At 50.7% G+C, this 19391-nt stretch overlaps 1 protein-coding gene across 2 annotated transcripts in view; it reads right to left on the minus strand.

Moving 5' to 3' along the window:
* Positions 1–1302: 1302 nt before the first annotated feature.
* Slc6a6 (solute carrier family 6 member 6) overlaps positions 1303–19391 on the minus strand; it is a 71808-nt gene continuing 53719 nt past the window's right edge. For both annotated transcript variants that reach the window (XM_027428886.2, XM_027428887.2), the window contains 8 exons: positions 18589–18692; positions 18344–18468; positions 14656–14768; positions 10948–11085; positions 9928–10030; positions 9359–9459; positions 7144–7314; positions 1303–4626 (listed from right to left, as the gene is read on the minus strand). In XM_027428886.2, coding sequence (XP_027284687.1) covers positions 4480–4626; positions 7144–7314; positions 9359–9459; positions 9928–10030; positions 10948–11085; positions 14656–14768; positions 18344–18468; positions 18589–18692 — 1002 coding nt within the window. In that variant the 3' untranslated portion in view covers positions 1303–4479. The remainder of the gene's footprint in view (positions 4627–7143; positions 7315–9358; positions 9460–9927; positions 10031–10947; positions 11086–14655; positions 14769–18343; positions 18469–18588; positions 18693–19391) is intronic.

Genomic DNA, 19391 nt, shown 5'->3' on the forward strand with positions numbered 1-19391 from the left:
AGCTCTTGCTTTGGCTTCACAGTGCCAGGCTGGGGCCTGGGGGCGGCTCAGTACAGGTGATATGTGTGGCTTTCAAGCATAAGGACCCAAGTTTGATTAAAAAACAAAGCAAAACAAAAACCATGTGAAATTGCCATGCAGGAGCTAGAGAACAGTTTAGTGGTTGAGAGCTCTTGCTGCTTTCCCAGGAGACCAGGTTTGGTTGCCAGCACCTACATGGGAGTTCATAGCTACCCATGACTTCACCGTCCTGGGGCTCTGATGCCCTCTTCTGGCCTCTGTGGGCTCTGCACTCATATGCACATACCACCCCACCACATTAACCCCCCCACCCCCTCCACAACTGTTTTTTTAAAAGCCAAGTGAAATAGTTCTTGCAGTCCCCTAGCTGGAGAGGAGAGACAGGTGAATCCCTGAGGCTCACAGGCCAGCCTATTCTAATTAGCCAGCACCAAGCTAGTGAGAAACCCTGTCTCTAAAACCAAAGTCAGCAAATGCTCTTAACAGCACAGCCATCTCTCCAGCCCCAGTAAAATCCCCTTATAAACTGTACAGTGCCGCCAAAATGTAGAGGTGAATACACAACTCCAAAACACACCACACTACACGTTCTTGAATTTTAAAAAGGAAATGTTTATTGTTGTGTTACAAGGTGATTATAAACTCCTCTAAAAAAAGCAAAGATGGATTTAAAATATCAATATACATATTCATCTAAAAAGCAAAAGAGGAAAAAAACACGAAACCCTGCAAATGCAGGGGTGTCGTCATTAAACACCAATACACAGAGCTTATACACTGCAAGACAGGTCACACACCAAGGATCCTTCAAACATGAACGCTCCTCCCCTTGTTGGTTGGTTTCAGGTTTTTCTGTGTGTGTGCGCGTTTGTTTTTTTGTTTTGTATTTTTTACAAAAGTTTAAAATATCTTAAAAATATTTTGAAGTTTTTAAAAAATGTCCTGATGAGCCAGACATATTTCTGAAGGAGGCAAAACCCACGTTCTCAGCTTTCTCTTGTGCTAAATACAGAGTCACAGTTGTTAGGGATTGGAAAGATTAATTGGGTTTAAAAAAAAATGGAGCTACCATCTCATTTTGAAGCCAAATATATAACAAGATGCTCTGCCCTTCAGGGAACATGCCAGAACATGCCTGTAATGACACCACAACCCTCCTAAAGAACATGGAAAACCAGCTTCCTGTGAAGACCCAACTACTGGGAGGTCAGCATGGAGGAGGGGAGGCGGGAGCACTGCTTCTGGCTTCAGAGGCACCCCTCTCCATCTTGGGGTATCTGGTTTTTTTTTGTGTGTGTGTATGGTTTTAGACTTGATGAAGGAGGGGTGTGCACACAGAGGTATTTACAGTGTCCATAAGGACAGGGGTCTCGGGATTGCGTGGGACTGTGAGGGCCTTCTCTAAGGGGCCTTCCTGGCTTGTGTCTGCGTCTTGGAGAGAGGAACAGGACTGGTGCCCATTTAGACTGGTTGCCTAGAGCATTGCCCCGTCCATCCAGAGGAGCAGGGCTGGAATGCCATGGTAGTGACACCCTGGGATACAGAAAGCCCCTTCCTGTGCAGAGGGGAAACATGCTGCTTTCTTCCCATGCTTTGCCATGGTCTGCATGGTCTTCCAGGGTGTTAGGGAGATGAGGACTGGGGCCAGAAGCATAGAGGGAACCTTCCCCATCATTTTCCCAGGAGGAAAAGAAATCTCTTTAGGCTACTTCCTGCATAGCCTTGGGCTGCATGGAGACCAAAGGCCTGCCATTACAGCCTGTCTAAGGCTCTTCACTAGTGTGTCTTTGGCCCTCAGTTTCCTGTGGTGCCAGTGGGGTGGGGGGAATCAATTCCTAACTCCTAAAGGCTTGGGGTGGGGGGAGAAGGGTAATATGGGGCTGGGGTGAGCAGGAGACTGAGGATGGGCAGAAGTGGGTGGCTCTCTCTGCTCCATGATAAGGGCAGGGGGCCCTTATCAGTCTGGCCTTTGGTTGTCAGGAAAGGCCTGACAGTTTACTTGACAATGCCCAGGTCCTGCTTTCCTTCTGCCCATACCATTGAGAGCCTGGAGCAACAAATGACTCAATTATCCAGTCCACTCAGTTCCCAATGCAAGTCTCTCCTACTCCAGGCCTCAGTTTTCCTGTTTACAAAAGTGCCTGAGATTGGGGGACCTCTGGGACTGTCCACAGTGCTTAGCAGGGATCCTCCACTTGGGGACTAACATAACCTCTTGGGTCCAAATAACATCTCCCAGGAGAGTCCTCCCGGGCCCACCCTGGTCCTCATCTAAATTTGACATTGTACCTTGCTTCCTGCCCACATCTAACAGGCAGGGCACAGCCTGACCTGTTCCAGGCAAGGGCTGGTTGGTGGACAGCTTAGCCCTCTCTCCAAGAGGCAGGTGGACCAGAGTCACGAGCTCTACTTCAAAATGTTACTTACATGCAGACATAGAAACACAAGCATCACAACAAGGGCCATCAGGGCCATTAGGGCTAGGGGCTGGGTGAGAGTGGTAGGCATTGAAGACAAGTGCAGGGACACTTTTGGGAATGGGCTCTGGAGGCGGCTGGCCTTCCATCTAGGCAGGGCCTGGGGACTTGGCCCACTGCGTCTTTGGTCTAGAATTTGATCTGGGAATGATAAAAAGGCCTTTCTCAGGCCATTTCCAGAATGGTGCCATTTGTCTGCCAACCCAAAATACTGATGGCTCGCCAGAGTAGCATGCCTGGTGGAGGGGAAGGGTAGACAGGCACGACCATAGATGCTGCCGCAGCTGGATGAACCCCCTCTCCCTTACACTTCACCTGTCTTCAATCACCCACAGTGGTTACTTTTAAGGTTCCGTAAAACAAAAGAAAAAACAGGGCACATTACAAATTGGTAAAATCAGGGAAGAAAAACTCCAATAGTCACAATAACACAAGAGCAACCAGAAATACACAGGACAATAGGAACACGGTAGAATTACGGGTGGCTGACTCAACAACCACTGGAAGAGGACTAAAGGGTCACTTGGCAGAGTACATTGCTTTGGAGACAGAAAAATGTGTACATTTGCCAAAAAGAGGTTCAGGATGGCACAGTTGGGCCCAGTGGAGGCTGGGGTGAAGGTGTAGCGCCCTCTACTGGTTCAGAAGGAAACAGCCCTGCCTGGGGTCAGCCAGCTCTGGGGCACTGGTCTCTGTGGAGACAACCTCAACCTACTACCAAGTTGGCTCTGCACTTGAGCTTAAATCCTTTCTCTACAGCCACTCTGAGCACTTTGTGCTGGGAGCTGGATGGCTCTCAGATGGCCATCTTTAACAAGAGTTTGTCAAGAGGCAAGGAAGGAAAGTGCCCTCCTGGGGTACCCTTGCCAGTCTGGGGGACACTCAACCTCCTAAGCTGCTAATATCCTTTGGTCCACTGGCTTCCCTCCTAACCCTCAGCAAAATGCATTCCCCTTGGGGAATGCCCAGATCCCCACTGGCTATGACTCCATTCAAATACAACAGCCCCTTTTTGTGTGTGATTCTGACCCCAAAGCCCAGGCAGCTCATGTGGACTGGCCTCAGGTGATGTTATTGAATGCTCAAGGAAGGCCGAGGCTTCTGCCTAAGCCAGCTGAGGCTCCCAGCCCCCAGCCCCCAGCCCCATTTTCACCTGCCTTTTAGACTTCCCATTCCTGCCTCTAAGACTGGTGGTGGTTCAGACAAGCCCACTGACTCCCCACCCTCTACTTCAAAATAAAAGGGAGGAGTTTTGGCCCTGGTACAATAGCTTCGGCTGCTCTTAGAATCAACCCTTCATGTTAAGGGTGGGATTATTATTTTGGCATCTTTCTTGTTGGCTGAGAAAGAGTGAGGGTTCTCCCCACGGCCCTGTTCTCTCCTGCTCCTCAGGTCTGTTCAGCTAGTGGGGGGGCTCCCTCTCCTCAGCTGTGTTCTTCCTCCTGAACCAGCCCAGAAGGGACTAGACCTTCTTGAAGATATATCCACCATCATAGGAAAATTCCACCCAGCAGTTAGTATTTTTTTTTTATCTCTTTCTCTTTTTGTTTGTTTTTGGGCAGAACTTTCTGCCAGCTATATAAGCACCGAAGAATTGCTTTTGAAAACGAGATCCATTGCTGGCGAGACCAATTCAAGTGGAAAGTGTATGACAGACTGTAAGTATATATAGTTATATGTTAAAAAAAAATACAAAGAAAAGTTTACCAAGTTCCCATAAAATACATCAAAATCAATAAGAAAGTCCATCCTGTCCCCAGGACGTAGGCCCGTGGGTTCTTTTTGTACAAAATATCCCCCAAATCAAAACAAAATACACATATACAGACACACACATGATACACACATACATATAGAGTAACATTTTCTGTGACAATTAAAAAAAATCCTAGTACAAATATAAAGCTCTGTAAACCTGGTCCTATGAGAATCTAATGTTAGTAAACAGCAGGAAAGCGGCGCCTGTTGCATGGCCAGGACCTTACATCATGGTCTCCACGATGACGTGACTGGGTTTCATGAGTGCGCCGTTCATGACGAGGCTTGTGCGGGAGTGGAAGGGTGTGGCCCCCTCACGCTCCACAGCCCAGCGGTTGGGCTCCCTGGGGGTTATCAGGTATTGGATTCTCTGTAGTAAAAAATGAGGAGGGGTCAAGAGGGGACCAAAAGGGCTCCTCCCCCACACGGTATTCAGGTATGCTTGCTATGTGGCATCTGGCCAACTGCCACCCATTCTGGGCCTTTTGGTGATTTTTCTAGAAATGGAGAACCGATGTCCTACAGTGGTTTCCACAGCCAACCCCTGTAGGTGTGCTTAAGACAGAGCACGCATAGCCTCAACACGCAGGAATTTTTCCCTGGGGAGCTAAGTCCTGTCTTTCCTGTGGTTTATTCACTCTGGTTGCTCCAACTCCCCGCTTCTAAGGTAAGTCTGCAGGTTGGGTAACTAACCTAAGACCCCCCACCTTCTCCAAGGCGAAATTTGTACTTCTTGGCCTGTGTTTCCTGCCTTCATGAGGTAGTTCGTCACAGGCAGCCTCTTCTCCTGCAGGGTTGGGAGCTCACTGCACAGAGGGTACTGCCCTTTCAGATACGAGACAGTGGGAGAATCCTCAGACCCTCTAGGCATGGAGCCCAGACTTCCCAGTGTTCCAGATGACCATGGAACTGGTGAGGGACGAGCCCTCTCCAGGGACTCCAGGAAGTCACCAGCAGAGCTAGGAATGGAACTTGGCTCACGCTTCTCGCCTCCTGCCCACTTCCTGCCAAGTGCCTGCTCAGACTGAAATGGGCCAGCAAGGGAAAAAAAAAAAAAAAAAAGAAAGAAAACCAAGAAGGGAACAAAAGGCCCTCATAGGTATTTACATTCAACTGTGGCATATTACATCTGGAAAAGCTGCTTAAAGCCTGCATGTGTGGCCTTGAGTGTTCCCTGGCTCTGCCAAGGGGCTGGGGCGAAGCAGCTTATTTAAAAAGACATTACTGCACTTGAGAATCCGCATTCTCTTGGAAAAGCCCACAAGACCTGGTAACCCCAGCTGTGTGGTTCCTACTAACACCTGAGTTGCTCTATGCAGGTCAACAGACCTGCAACCCTCCCCATAGACCTAGCCTGCCTGCCCAACTTCAACCCTGCCTCGCCTGCATTGGAACATTGGGTTCCAAGTGCAAAGTGGGGAAGGGTGACTGGCAGCCACCAGCCGCTGGGGCTGTCCATATGGGAAGCTCAGCTTGCTCTGGAACCCTGGTAGGGTTAGAGATCCAGGTGTGCCACTAGCTACCTCTCAGCTGGAAGGCCACCTGGACATCTTGCACTGCTAGAGAGGCTTTGACTCAATCCAGCTGTGGGGAGATGTCTCCTCCCTCCCCCCAGCAGCATACTCCGAATGAACCTGTCTGTATATGGGCCAGACTAGCCTCTGAAAATCAGGCCTTGAGTCAAGCAGTGGGTCTTCTACCCATAACCACCCCCCTGCCCCCACTAGGGAGGCTGGGGCAGGAGTGTTGAGTGTTTGAGCCAACTTGGGCTATATAAGTGGGTGAGTTCCAGGCCAGCTCAGCCTATAGATTCAGACACTGTCTCAAAAAAGAGTTGGGGTTTCAAAAGACCCTGCCCTAGCTTTAGTTACTGCTACAGAATCTGCCTAACATGAACAGAGGTCTAGAAACCCCTGCCATGTCCAACCTTCTAGGATGGTAACCCAGGTTGGCTCAGGGCACCAGGGGCCACCTGGAGGGCTCAAAGCAGAAGCAGCTGCCTGTCTGTCCTGGGATCCAGTGTTTCGGCACAAACAACAGAGAGAGATTTATACTCTGGATTAATGGTGTGGGAACTGTGGGAGTTGGGGTCCTAGCCCCAATCCTCTACACTCCAGGAGAGCCTTGGCCCTCAGACCAGCATGTACCCCCTGGCTCCTTCCCTGTCTCTCCTTTTCTCTCCCAGCCAATACAGCCCCCTCCAAGGGAGGAAGCCTGGGCCAGCTCAGGGGGGAGGCAGAGCCCCAGGACATCCTGGCTCCAGATTCTTTTTGTAAGAGAATAAAAACAGCCCAGAATAAAACTGGGGCCTTGGAGCCGGCCCAGGCACAAAGGTTAAAGTAGATTCTAAGAAAGGGATTTCGTGGAAAGAGCAGGGGACTGCCAGGCCTGGAGGCTCCCGCATTGTGGGAAGAATTCCTGAGGAGGCTGGGGGAAGGGAGGGAGGAGACAGGCAGTCCTAGAGGCTGGGAGCAGCCTCTAGGGCAGAGGGGCAGCACACCCTAGCACAAAGGGTAGCATGGTGGGGGTGGTGCTGGGTTTCCTCTCCAGAGCCCATCTCCTGTCCTGACTCAGAACAGAGATCCCACACCCTTTAGCTTGGCACGGGAGGCCACTGTCCCCTTTCTAGCCTGGCCATTAACCCTTTGTATCGAACACCAGGACCATATTCTACCTCATACTATGTTGGACACTTCCTCAAGCCCATAGTCCACTTTAAATGTCATCACAAAGCCTTCCCCCTGTGAATGGCGCCTGTGCCTGTTCACCCACAGCACACTCCTGCTTCTTGTGCAGTGAGAGAAGGCCTGGGACTTGGAGAGAGGGGGTCACACAGAAACTGGCACTGGCTGTCTTCCACCCCCCATCGCCCATGTCTCATACTCACCACGCGGAACGGTCCCTCCGTCCGGCAGAGGAGGATGGCAATGACCAAGGGGATACACACCATGGAGGATAGGGCCAGGCCCCAGCCCAGCCCAATTGCCCAATCAGGATACACGTAGACTTTGTTGTAGGTCAGGGGTACATACTTGACAAGAGAGAAGATGAAACATCCCTGTGGAGAGATGGGGCAATCAGAGGATCTCTAGGCATTTGAGAGCAGGGAGGGCATTATCTGGGGCAGGGCCTCTCCTTTATCCTTACTACAGAAACAGGATGGTATTGTGCCGTATAGGTCGCTCCAGAGCAAATCACCTGCTCAGTATCCTTCTATGGCTCCCCAGGTCCTTTGGAATACCAACCATGTCAGCCCATAGCTATGACCTCCTCCTTTGTCATCCGCCCTCACCTCTCAGGACTCTTTCTAGCTCTTCAACATGTGCTCGGGGCCTTCACACAGGCTGTTCCCCCTGCCTGTCCCCTTTCTTTCATCTTTTCACCCTTCCAGTGTACTGGCGTTGCTTGCCTAGGCTTCTTCCTTCCAGAAGTCACGTGGCTCTGATACCCAAAGTTCAGCCGTTTCCCTCCCTCTAGAGCAGTGGTTCTCAACCTGTGGATCGCAGCCCCTTTGGGGAGAGGGGTGCCAACTGATCCTTTCACATTGGAAAACACAGGTATTATTTACGGTACAACTCCTAACAGAAGTAGCAGTGAAAATAATTTTATGGCTGGGGTCCCCGAAGCATGAGGAACTGACTGTATTAAAGGGTCGCTGACGAGATCGATCCGCAGTCCGTAAGGCTAAGGTTTCTTTATTCAGATAAATGCCAGCCCAAACGCAAGCCAGAGCGCACCAGGGGCAGCAAGGCAGCCAGACAAGAGCGAGGCCAGAAAAGAAGGGAGGGCTCCCACGTGTCTGCCCCCTTAAGAACTCCTCACGCGTGTCATCCTGCACCCCTCAACCACGCCCTGATAGGCGTGGTCAAGCACACCTGTAGCCGGCCTTTAGGAGGTGTGGCTATGGTGTCTCCCTACAGGTCACAGCATTAGGAGGGTTGACACCCAATACTCTAGAGCATCTCTCTTTTCTTTAAGGCCAGTTGCAGTTCTAGGTGTACACAGCAAGTGCTCAATAAATGTCTAAGGCATGGCTGAGAGCCAGATAGCCAGCACCCTCAGTGCCATGGCCTCTCTGCACACTGGTCACCAGGTCTGGTTCCAGGGCAGGGTTCAGGGCCAAGTCTCTTCCGGACTTGGCCCTGAAGAGTAGGTAGGGTGAACCATGAACCCTAAAGCTGCACAGAGTCCACCTTTGCCTTTGAGGGGGCCTCTTGGGGGACTGCCTCTCTCTGATGCTTTCAGCCTAGAAAGCCTCAGCTTAGGTGGCATGAACCCCACAGGTGGTGGCTCTGGGCTCTACCTAGCCTGTTCAGCAGGGAGCCTCATTCTGCCTCAGAGTGCAGCCAGCCTCTGGCCCAGGCGACTCTCCAGAGAGGAGAGAGAAGGAAGCCGGGCTCAGTGTGAGAGGAACCCTAAGCACAGCCTGGTGTGAAGGAGAATGGGCGTGCTGGCCTGAGCCCAGTTGACCGCATCTCTGCGTGGGCTGGGCCTCCGGTGGTGACCTCCTGACGTTGTTGGGAGAGGTCTATCAAGAGCCACAATCACACTCATCAGATTCTAAATTGTCACCTGCCACTGAAGTCCCACATCAGGATGTCCTTGTCACAGAAGTGGGGAAACTGAGGCCCAGATAAGGAAGTGAGTTAGCATATCTACTTGGTCTGGCCTGGGAGTAGAGGTCACAGGAAAGGGGACCCACTAATCCCTAAGCACTGGTTCTAAAGTGAAGGACATATGAACTCAAGGTTCAAGAGAGCAGTGTAGGTGGGACTCACACACACCCAGATCTCTAGGGCACTGGCCAGGCCCTGCTGTGAAAGCTCAATGGTGCTCACAGCAGAGTCTTAAGGAAGGACCCTGCTGAAGGTACCCATGCAAGCATCAAGGCCAGCTCCAAGGTGGCCTGGCCTACTGTCCCTGAAACTGCCCTTCCCGTTTCCTCTTTTTCACAAACTCCTATTGGTCCTATAAAACCCTACTCAACCTGCCCCCATTCTCCCAGTTATAGCTGAAGCTAGCTTGGTCACAGCCCACACCCAGGAAATGCTAATCAGAAGGCAGGCTCACAAGGTAAGACTGTCAGGCTGAGTGAGACTTACAGCACAGAGAACTGGAGTGATGACAGCCCAGCTGTACTTCATCCAGGGCCCAGGCCGATAGCCAATCATGTCCTCAATACCGTCATATAAGTTATCACCACCTACGAAAGACAACAGTGGTGACACGGTGACACGGTGATCAAAGCCAGAATAGCTCCCCCTGGAGTGCAGTGCAGCAGGGGTCACCAGGGAGCCTCTAACCACCAGTCCTGTGTTTCCACACCAAGCATGGTCACATGTGTCTAAGGTAGCTTGACACGCAAATGCAGCTGGGCATCTGCATTCTGCTGGAAGTTTTAGACAGAGCCCACAACTCAGTGGGGCTAACCTCAGTTCTCTAAGAGGTCAACATGGACCATTTATAGGTCAGAGAGTAGGTCACCATAGGCTCTGGTGTGACAGTGCTATATTTATAGCAACATATGTTCACACCTTGGGCTTTCAGTAGGATTATCTGTGATATGCTCAAGGGGCATCTCAGAGTGAACATTGCAGGCAAGGGAAGTTTTTCCATTAAGGTCTGACCAAATGAACAGCTTGAAAAAAGATGTGTAAACATGTATACTCACCATATATCCAGGCAATAACAAAACATTCAAAGAATGCAACCCACAAAAGGCATACACCACTAGCTGCATAGTAGTCAAAGAGTTGAAACACATACATGCCACCCTGTGAAGGAAGAAAATCAAAGATAAAGTTGGTTTGCTATATCGTCTCCAATTCCCTTCACATATAAAGGGACAAATCAGCACATTTTTTCTTTTTTTAATTCTAAAGAGCAGGAGGAAGATGATATTCAGGGCCAAGTGTGGTGGCTCATAGCACTTACAACAAATACTCTATAGGCCAAGACAGGTGAATTGCTGTGAGTTCAAAGCCTGTTAGGGCTATATAACAAATCAACTTCATGTTTGAAAAAACACACAGGGTTAAGGGGAGAGCACAACATGCCCTAGCAATACCAAGGGTCACAGAAGTCTACATGCACAGATGGTCTTAAAACCAAGTGTGGCCAAGTCCAGGGAACCCACCACTTGGTAGGTGGATACTGTATGACTTTGGAGGAGTGTTCCTACAAGCACTTCCCTAAAAGTTTCTCCTTCTGGTAAAGAAAAGTGGTGCAAGCCTGAACAGGGTTTGTGATAATGAGTGACAACCTTCTAGAGACATCAGGCAGGTTGGTTGATATCCTGGGGCTCATCCTTCTCTAGCCACTGCAACCTTTAGCCCTCAACCCCTGTGTTCCCTTCCTCTCCTAGTGTCTCTTCCTCCTATGTAAAGTATGGGCCCTGCCCTCTGGACATAGCGGATGCTCTCTCCTCAGCAGACACCCACACAAACGACTTGCAACACAAGTGAAGTGCCAGGGCCTTGATTTGACCACAGCATCTCAAAAGGGAGTGTGGAGGAAGCTGCATGGTCATTGAGAGCTGGACAGATTAAAGATTCCGGGGCCTAGCCCAAGGGGGTATGTTAAGTACCTCCCTCCCAGCTGCCTCCCCTGTGCCCTTAAGGAGGAAGCTGGGCATCAAATCCAAATGTAGGAAGGGAAATGCCTCATGCTACCCAGAGTAACAGCCACCTACCTCCGTCACCATCGACAGCCCCAGCAGGTAGCTGATGCTACACAGGATGGCGATGAAGACTTCCCGACGATAACCCTTCCTTAGGAAGGACGGGTAAAGATCAACCAAGGATGTGATCTGTCCTTCGACTTCAACAAACTGAGGGGTGAGAAGGAGAGAGAAGGGGCGTGAGGAGGCTTAGCACTGGCCTGGAACTCAGGAGGAGGGCTTGGGCACATCTGACAAAAGATAGGAGTAGGAGCTCCGTCCTGTGTCCTGGGCAACATCTCACGAGACCTACCTGGAAATCCATGTAGCCAGACTCTGGGCTGTGCAGGTAGCCACTGTGGTCTGTAGTCCAAGAAACTTAGGACATATGGCTCTACTCAGGTCATTCCTGCCCTCATCACTGCAGACTCACCCAAGAGCAGTTGCTTCTCTAGGAAGCCAGGGCCAGCTCTTGGTTCTGACACACTTGAGGGTGAGTGTGTGGTCATGACAGCATTCTTCTTGGTCAAGTCCAGTGCCACACACATCAAGGCAAAGAAATGCCTAGCCTAGCCTAGCCTAGTCCTTCACATGGCCACTCAGCCACAGAACAGCAAGCAGGTCAGCCTCTGTACTAACCAGCTGGAAGACTCTGGGCAAACCCTGGCCTCAGTTTCCCCATTCACAGCACAGAGGCACTTCCAGTCTGACTTACATGGTTACTTAAACCCACTGGAAATCACATGATCCAGGAATCTATGGGTTCCAGACATCATAAAGAAAATTCTGGAACATCTACACACACACACACACACACACACACACACACACACACACACACACACACATACCTTTCATCCTTTTTGTATCTAATGATTTATCTTGGAGACTTCTATGTCCCTATACAAAGAGCCACCTTGCTTTTAATAGCAGCATAAAACTGCACCCTCTGGACACATCACCCTTCACCTAAACAATGACATTGGCAACAACATTCCTTGTCATCAGTCTTTGGGCATGAATACACAAGTCTGTAACAAGGTCTTGGCAGTATTGGGAGGTTTGAAGCCACAGAAGTATTTAAATTAGAGGAACTGCTCCCAGACTGCACTGAGTCATTGAAAAATTGAGATGCTAAAGGCTGGGCATATAAACACTTGGCAGCATGCTCACCTAGCATGCAAAGGCCCTGCGTTTGATCAGCAGCACTGCATTAACTAGGCATGGTAGGGCACACCTATAATTCCAGCACTCAGGAGGTAGAGACAGGAGGAACAGTTCAAAGTCAGACCTAACTACACAGTGAATTTGAGGCTAGCCTGGTCTACGTGAAATGCTGTCTTGAAATAAAAAGACACAAAGGTTTGGGGACAGAAGTTCCCCCTGCATTCCTATAAGAAAGATCCAATCATGGAGGCCTTTGGGAGGTGGTAAGGGAGAACACAAGAATGGGCACAGAAAGAAACCTCCCCTTCACGTGCCAGAAGGAGTGACACTCTGCATCCAGGATTCAGGCATAAGATGACCAAGAGGTTCCTAAACTCAGAGAGAGAGGTGGACTTTATGATCTCTAACTGATGTGCCCAAAGGGGATTTGAACCTGAAAAACAACTGAGTTGTAGCGAATGGACAGCCCAGATGCCAAGCTACAAAAAAAGTTAAGAAGGAAGGCTGTGAATCAGAGCCAAGATGGGCCCCTCTCAGACTCGCTTTCTCCTGCTGCAGAAAGGTTATCAGTGACACCCAGGCCAGAACACTGCAGGGACAGGAGCTAATGTATAAAAATCTGAGTGCAATGGGCTGGGGAAGTGCATGTGTTTAGCATGGGCAAAGCCCTAGAGCCCACTGTTGGCACTACGAATAAAGAAAACTGTTGGTACAGAGCTTGGGGAACAGCCTCAATTCAGGAGGATAGAAAAGTTCCCAGGACAAAGCCTGACATTAGACATGCTCAGTGCCAATGAGCTGCACATGGAAAAAAACGGCCATCTGACTTATGACACTTGGTGGCATCTCACACAGTGGACTCTCTGCACCCCCATGTAAGGCTGGCTTCTCTAAAGCCCTCCTAATTCTCCAGGTTCTGTAAACCAGTGTCTGGAAGACCAGTGGTCTATTTCCTTGCTCACCTGTGCCTGGGTGAGGGATGATGCCATCAAGTCACTTAAGCCTCAAGCCTTGGGAGACCCGCTCTGCACGGCAGGGTAAAGAGGAACATCCCAAGGCCAGCTTTCACAGCCCCTCAAGAGTGTCCGCTTAGCCTGTGGCTCAGCTGAGAGTCACACATCCTGCGCTGAGTCCCACAACCCCAGGGGAAAACACCCGTGGCACCTCTGGCTGGGAAGGTTGTGAGCCTACATGGCCTGTTTAGAGCCGTGGAGCCATGGTGATGTCACGCTTAGCCACTTATTAACTCGTGTTTTTGTTTTCTTCTTCCCCTCTGAGCACTGGAAGATGTTCTAAAAGCCACTAAAAGGCACTGCATGGGGTCTGCTCCCAGGGCCAAGCTCTCAGAGCAGGAATGATTAACAGAATCTTGTTTGTCTACAACAGCAGCTGCCCATCACCAACTGCACAAGGATTTGCTTTTCTGGCTCTGAAAAGTTTTCACTGTCTTCTCTGCTAATCTGACTCCCTTGGCTGCCAAGTCTTGTACTGTGTTCTTGACCTTGCTAGCTGCCTCCTCTGGACTCACTCACCTCTGCTTGGTTCTGAGTCCCCCAGGACCCATCCTGATAGTGCCTTCCAAGGCTATGCCCTTGGGAAGGGCGATGAGGAGTCAGTATCCAGACCTGATTCCCACAGCTTATTTCAGTTTGACAGACGTTTCCCGAAGCAGCTGGACCCCCCAAACTCAGGCCACGCAGGAGTTTCTCCTGCCTTCCCTGTGTCTCTAGCTGGCCTGAGCCCGAGACCTCCTGCCCTGCATATACCACAGTCTCCCTCCTGGAGTCTCAAAAATACCGCCACAAAAAGACACCTACTTCAGGGAAACAGACACACAATCTCCCATGAATCTCTCGGGCACCTGAATTCTCTATGCCTGGCACTGAGCCTCCTGCTTCCCATCAGCAGGATGAGGAAACTGAGGCTCAGAAGGAGGATGATGGATGTGGCCATCGTCACACACAACAATGCTGCCTCTCCTAAGCTAGATGCAGCAGCTGGCTGGCTGACACCAACATTCCCTGGTAGTGAACTGCCTCCTGTAGAGGGGCTGGGGCAGGATGTAGGGTATAGAGCACAGGAAAGTGGCTGGGGGGGCATGGCTCAGGGCAGAGTCCATGCTTAGTGCATGTGAAGTCCTGGTTCTACCCAAAATAAACAGGCAGATAAGGCAGGCATTACAGCAGCCAGAGGACAGGGGACAGGCTGGCCTCAATCAGGAGCAGTATGCCAAATGTGACTCAGTTTTTCTAGACATACTTGGGACTGTGGTGGCCTGGACAATGATTGACACATGCACTGACATTTGTACCTCTGGGTCCTGGCCTTCTATTTCTCATTTATGGCTTGACTTGAGCCACACACCCCAGACACCCTCATCTCCTTGCTAGGGTAACAGCCTTGAGCAATAGGGTGGAGGGTCTCTTCCCACTGCTGGGCTGGGGCCTTTCTCTGGCTGAAATCACTGAGGTGGTAGCTTGACGGGGAAGGGTCTGAACATCTCCCAGCTTCTGTAAGAATGGGTTCTCACAGTGAGGCTGACCAGGTGAGCACCAGAGCTTCACATCCACATACCTGGCTGTCCAGTCCAAGCAAGAGGAGCATAATAAAAAACAGAATGGACCAAAAGGTGGGCAGCGGCATCATAGTCACAGCTTTTGGGTAGGCAATGAAGGCCAAGCCAGGACCTAAGGGAGAGAAACGGGGAGGGGGGACACAGGAGGACGCACAATTAGTACCATGTCACTTAGAACCCTGGGCCTCACAGATCACCCATGTCTGGATGAGGAGAGGGTCACCTAAGCCCAAAGTGCAGGAGGAGCCAGGGAAAGAGACTGGTGGGGCGTGGGAGGGGCCCCAGGCAAGCATCTGTCTCCTACCCAGTACATGGTCTCCTCTCAGGTGAATCTAAGCCCATATAGACACAGGATCCTAGGTGCAGGGAGCAGGACTGAGCCTGGGGCTCAGGTGGCCAGAGACTGAGGAAAAGGAGGACCCACCCCTCATACAACCAAAGCTGCACACTGACGCTGGCTGGAAGGAAAGCTGTGGTTATGTGATTCGTGACACCCTCCTTTGCAAAGAACGGTTTCTATCTTTGAGTTAATGGCTAAAACACTGTTTAAATGGAAAGAAAAAAAAATTTATTAGCATGCCCAGTTGGGCAAATGGCTTTTCAGGGGCATGCCTGTGGGGCCTCTGCCCCCCAACAGGTACCCAAGTTCACACAAGGCAAGGTAGAACCGGCCAGGCCTGGCACTGAAGGGAGGCAGCATGGGGTAGCAGGGTCCCACATCTCAGTCCTCACCCACCATTTCCTCTCTATATTTTTCCAGGCTTCAGTTTCCTCTACCTGAAACATGAGGGTCAGGTGGCCCCAGGATCCTTCTGTTCTGATTCTCAGAGGTGGATACCACTGCCCAGAAAAGGGCTATGGATTATTATCAACAGGAAGCCCTGTCCCCTCCCTCCCCAGAGGCAGAGGGGGACAAGAGCTCCGCCCACTCAGAGTGGCTCACAGAGTCATTTGAACACAAACATCTGCTTGTAAAAGCCCCCAAGTAGATGCTTGGAGTGGGGGCACATTATCTAGCTAGTACTTGTGGACTAAAAAGCTAAAATGAAATCAACTACTAGAAACAAAACAAACCAATCAAGAGGAAATGCAGGCCAGACTGCAGGAGACTTGGAAGACGTCCTGTACTTTAAAGCAACCATCAAAACTGAGTGAATGGCTTAAGAAGAAGAAAAAAAAAAATCCACAAGAACAAACCAATTTTGAAAAAAAAAACAAAAAAACAAAAAAACTGGAACCAGAACTCACTTAATAAAGCATCAACAGCCAACCGCAACTGCGGCAGGGGAGGGCAAGTCTTACAAGGCCGACTGAGAAACCTTACTGAAACAATGATGGGCGGGGGGCAGCCGCTAAGTAGTTGGTAGAAGAGATTCTAGAAGATTCTTTAAGGTGGGGCTGCTTACCAAGGCAGAAGCTGCTTGAATGAGCAAGACTGGGGGGAGAGGAGCTCGTGCCTCCCACCCAGGACATTATGAAACACACTTAGAATCCAGTTAGAACTGGAAGCGCTCTGGTCCCCATAAATTCCAAAGCTCTAGCCCTGCCTGGTCCACTCCAAAAATGAGGAATTGGGACTAGCCAACTACAACACAGATGTAAAATGTGGTGCCCCCCACCCCAACGCCTCTGCACCAGACACTGAACAGACTCAGTTCACTTATTTCTGTCTTTTGCTTTAGGTTTTCTCAAGGCAGCCTCAGGAGAGGGGCTAAGGGCCCTTCTTGAAAGCGACAGTGAGCTTAGGACAACAACAGAAGCCGAGAGTGCTTAGGCCATTCTGATGCCAGCATAGCACGCTGTGTCCTGTCTGGGCTTCCCTGGGTTCTTTCAAAAGGTGCTTTTCTTTGTTATAGGGCTTGCTAAAAATCTTATGGAGTCACTGTCCTTCTTGTTCTGCTGGCTGTTCAGACATCACTGTGGGGAAGGAGTGACGAGGTTTTTGAAGCAGATGGAAGAAGAAACAACTGGGACTGAGCACGAACTTGGTATGGAAATACCCACTGTGCACAAAGGTCCCCTTGACGGGCCTCATCTTTCCCCCCTAACAAGCTTCCTCCGTGCCCTTGGTGACACCCAGTTACTGGTTTTGAGCTACCTCCTCCCATGTACATGTGGAAAGAGCGACATTTGCAGAGGGGCTAGAAGCAGTGCTGGGCTCCTTGCTATACAACTTCCAACACAGGAGGCTGTAGTACAAGTTCCTGGGCCACCAGTCCCTGCTTTGGAGTCCCTGAGGATGGGCAAACAGTTCTTTCGAGTGTCCAACTGGGACATAGTGTAATAGATATGTGTGTACAGTGTGAGTTCACACTGGGGTGTATCTGAGTTAGAGCCCAGCAGCCAACAGAGGATGAGGGGTGCCTGAGGTCAGAGGAGCCAGTGAGAAGGGAAATGGCTATAGTAGAGGGCTCGACAGACATGCAGTGGGTGGAGACTCAGTGTCCAGATACACTGCCTGTGGCCCTAGCCTGCCCCAGCCCACTCATGCAAGGGTCCTGAGTTGGGCCCTTGGTCTCATGTGAGAGATGAATATCTAGACACAAAGTGTATAAGTACCCTGTGACCTTCTAATACCAGGGCTCAGGACTGGGCAACTGGAACATGATCTTGAGTTTCAAACATAAGGAGGTCCAAAGGGCAGAGAATGGCAGGGACTTAGGGTACCTGCCCCTGGTCTGCAAAAATCCCTAGAATAACAATGTACAGACTGCCCCCATCCCACCCCATCCCAGTGGCTTGAAGGGAACTCCAGTCTAGAGCCCTTGGCAGCCTCCAGAAGACCCCAGAGGGGCTGTGGGCAATTAGGTTAGTTTAGACAATACCATTCTCCAAGAGATCTGGGTGGTGGGGAGGTAGCCCCTGGGGATCTCTGCCCCAGAACCCCAGCCACTGCAAGGCTAAGTTGCAGGGTTAGGCCAAGGCCCAGTCCTCATACCCAGACTCCTAAACACTGTGATGAGTTGGTAGGATTCTAGTCCATGTTCCAGAACCATCTTTACTGGAGCTCTGGGTCCCATGTTGCTAAGGAAGGACCCATTCGGTGCAGACCCTGAGACTGACCAACCATTCTGAACGGTAAGTGTCCTGAGTAGCAACATGGGACCAACTGGCCCTCATTACCTAAGGGCAACAATGTCCTCATATCCTCACTCCCAAATTGTCTCTGTCATGGTCCCTGGGTGGTGTTCCTTCCTGCCCTCTCTCTCCTATTGACTATAGGGATGAGGCTTGGTAAACAGACGTAGGATAGACTGAAGAGTGGATTGGCCTGGTGGTGGGGCTCGCCAGGAGCAGAGTGCAAACCGCAGAAATGAAGGCTAAGATGCCAGCAGCGCTGGTGATAGTGTGCTAGCTGTGGCTGACCTGGGTCTCAGTTGGAAAGCAACTTCCATGGCTACAGCCAGCGGTTGCTGCGGAAGGATTAGGGGCTGGAAGACCTAAACCAGCCACCAATTCCCTTCTCAACCGCCCATGTTCCTCCCACCTTCAGTGGGCCAGGATGCACTGAAAACCTTTAAATGTACTTTTGTACTCAGGTATGGGGGCACGTCTTGCGGGAAGAAGGGATGTCTATGTAAAAGCCAGGCTCCCTCCATCCCCCTGGGGTCTGGCTCCATGCCTGCAGTACTCATCTTACACACTAGGTGGCAGTGCCCACCACCACTGCCACCGACACCACCGTACCTGACTCAGCCACATCAGCAATGTCCACCCCTTGCTCTTGTGCCATGAAGCCCAGGATGGAAAAAATTGCGAAGCCAGACACAAAACTGGTACCACTGTTCAGGCATCCCAGCAGCATACAGTCCCTAAGTTACACACACGTCAGGGGGTAAGTTAATCACAACACAAGGAAGCCACGCTCCCTACTTCTCTTTTTCTTTAATCATCATTTCTAACGTTCACGGGCCCGCCAGCGCAACACTTGCCTGTACGAGTTATACTTGTACTTGTTGTAGCTTCCCAGTGAGGTCATGGCCCCCAGGCAGATGGCATAGGAAAAGAATATCTGGGTTCCGGCGTCGATCCACACCTGAGAGGAAGGGTAAGAGCATTAGAGTGAGCACCGGGTGGGGGGGGAGGGAGGGGCTGACAATGTGAGGATTTTTGACCAACCATGACAAGGTCTACATGGGGATCCTCAGTGTCGATGAGCTGCAAGGAGCCCCAGAAGGCAGAGCCAGGGCCTCCTCTTTGTGCATCAGTTAGGAGACTAGACCACCAGTACCAGTCTAAGAGCCTTGGTTTTCGTATCTACAGAATGTACCCCTAGCCCACCCTGCCCTGCCCTTCAGCACTGCTTCCCATGCTTAGTAAAGAATGGTCTTTACTCTGCCTACTCCTAGGTCACCATGGTCTACTCCCAGGTCAAGGCAGCTTTGATGGCTAAGTCCAGGGGCCTGAGTTAAAACACAAGGCATTGTTTACCTCTCCAGGCATTATCTCCCATAGCTCTGGAAGGCAGCAAGCCTATCTTCCCAGCTCATAGTTCAGACTGGCCACCAACCCTGCCCTGCTTAGAGACCCAGAAATGCTGACCCCTGGGAGGCAACTGAACAGCATGGGATCCTGGGACAAAGATCTCAAAGGTCACACAAAAGCCTCCTGGGTTTCACAAATTCCTAATGCCCCTCAGCTATGTGCTGGGTTAGGGACTTACAATATGACCCCCTTAACTTTCAGAGCTGCCATCAATCTTAAATCTCTCCCTCATCTGAGGATGCCTTCCTGA

Source organism: Cricetulus griseus, chromosome 8 (genome assembly GCF_003668045.3).
Source record: "Cricetulus griseus strain 17A/GY chromosome 8, alternate assembly CriGri-PICRH-1.0, whole genome shotgun sequence".
Classification (NCBI taxonomy): domain Eukaryota; kingdom Metazoa; phylum Chordata; class Mammalia; order Rodentia; family Cricetidae; genus Cricetulus; species Cricetulus griseus.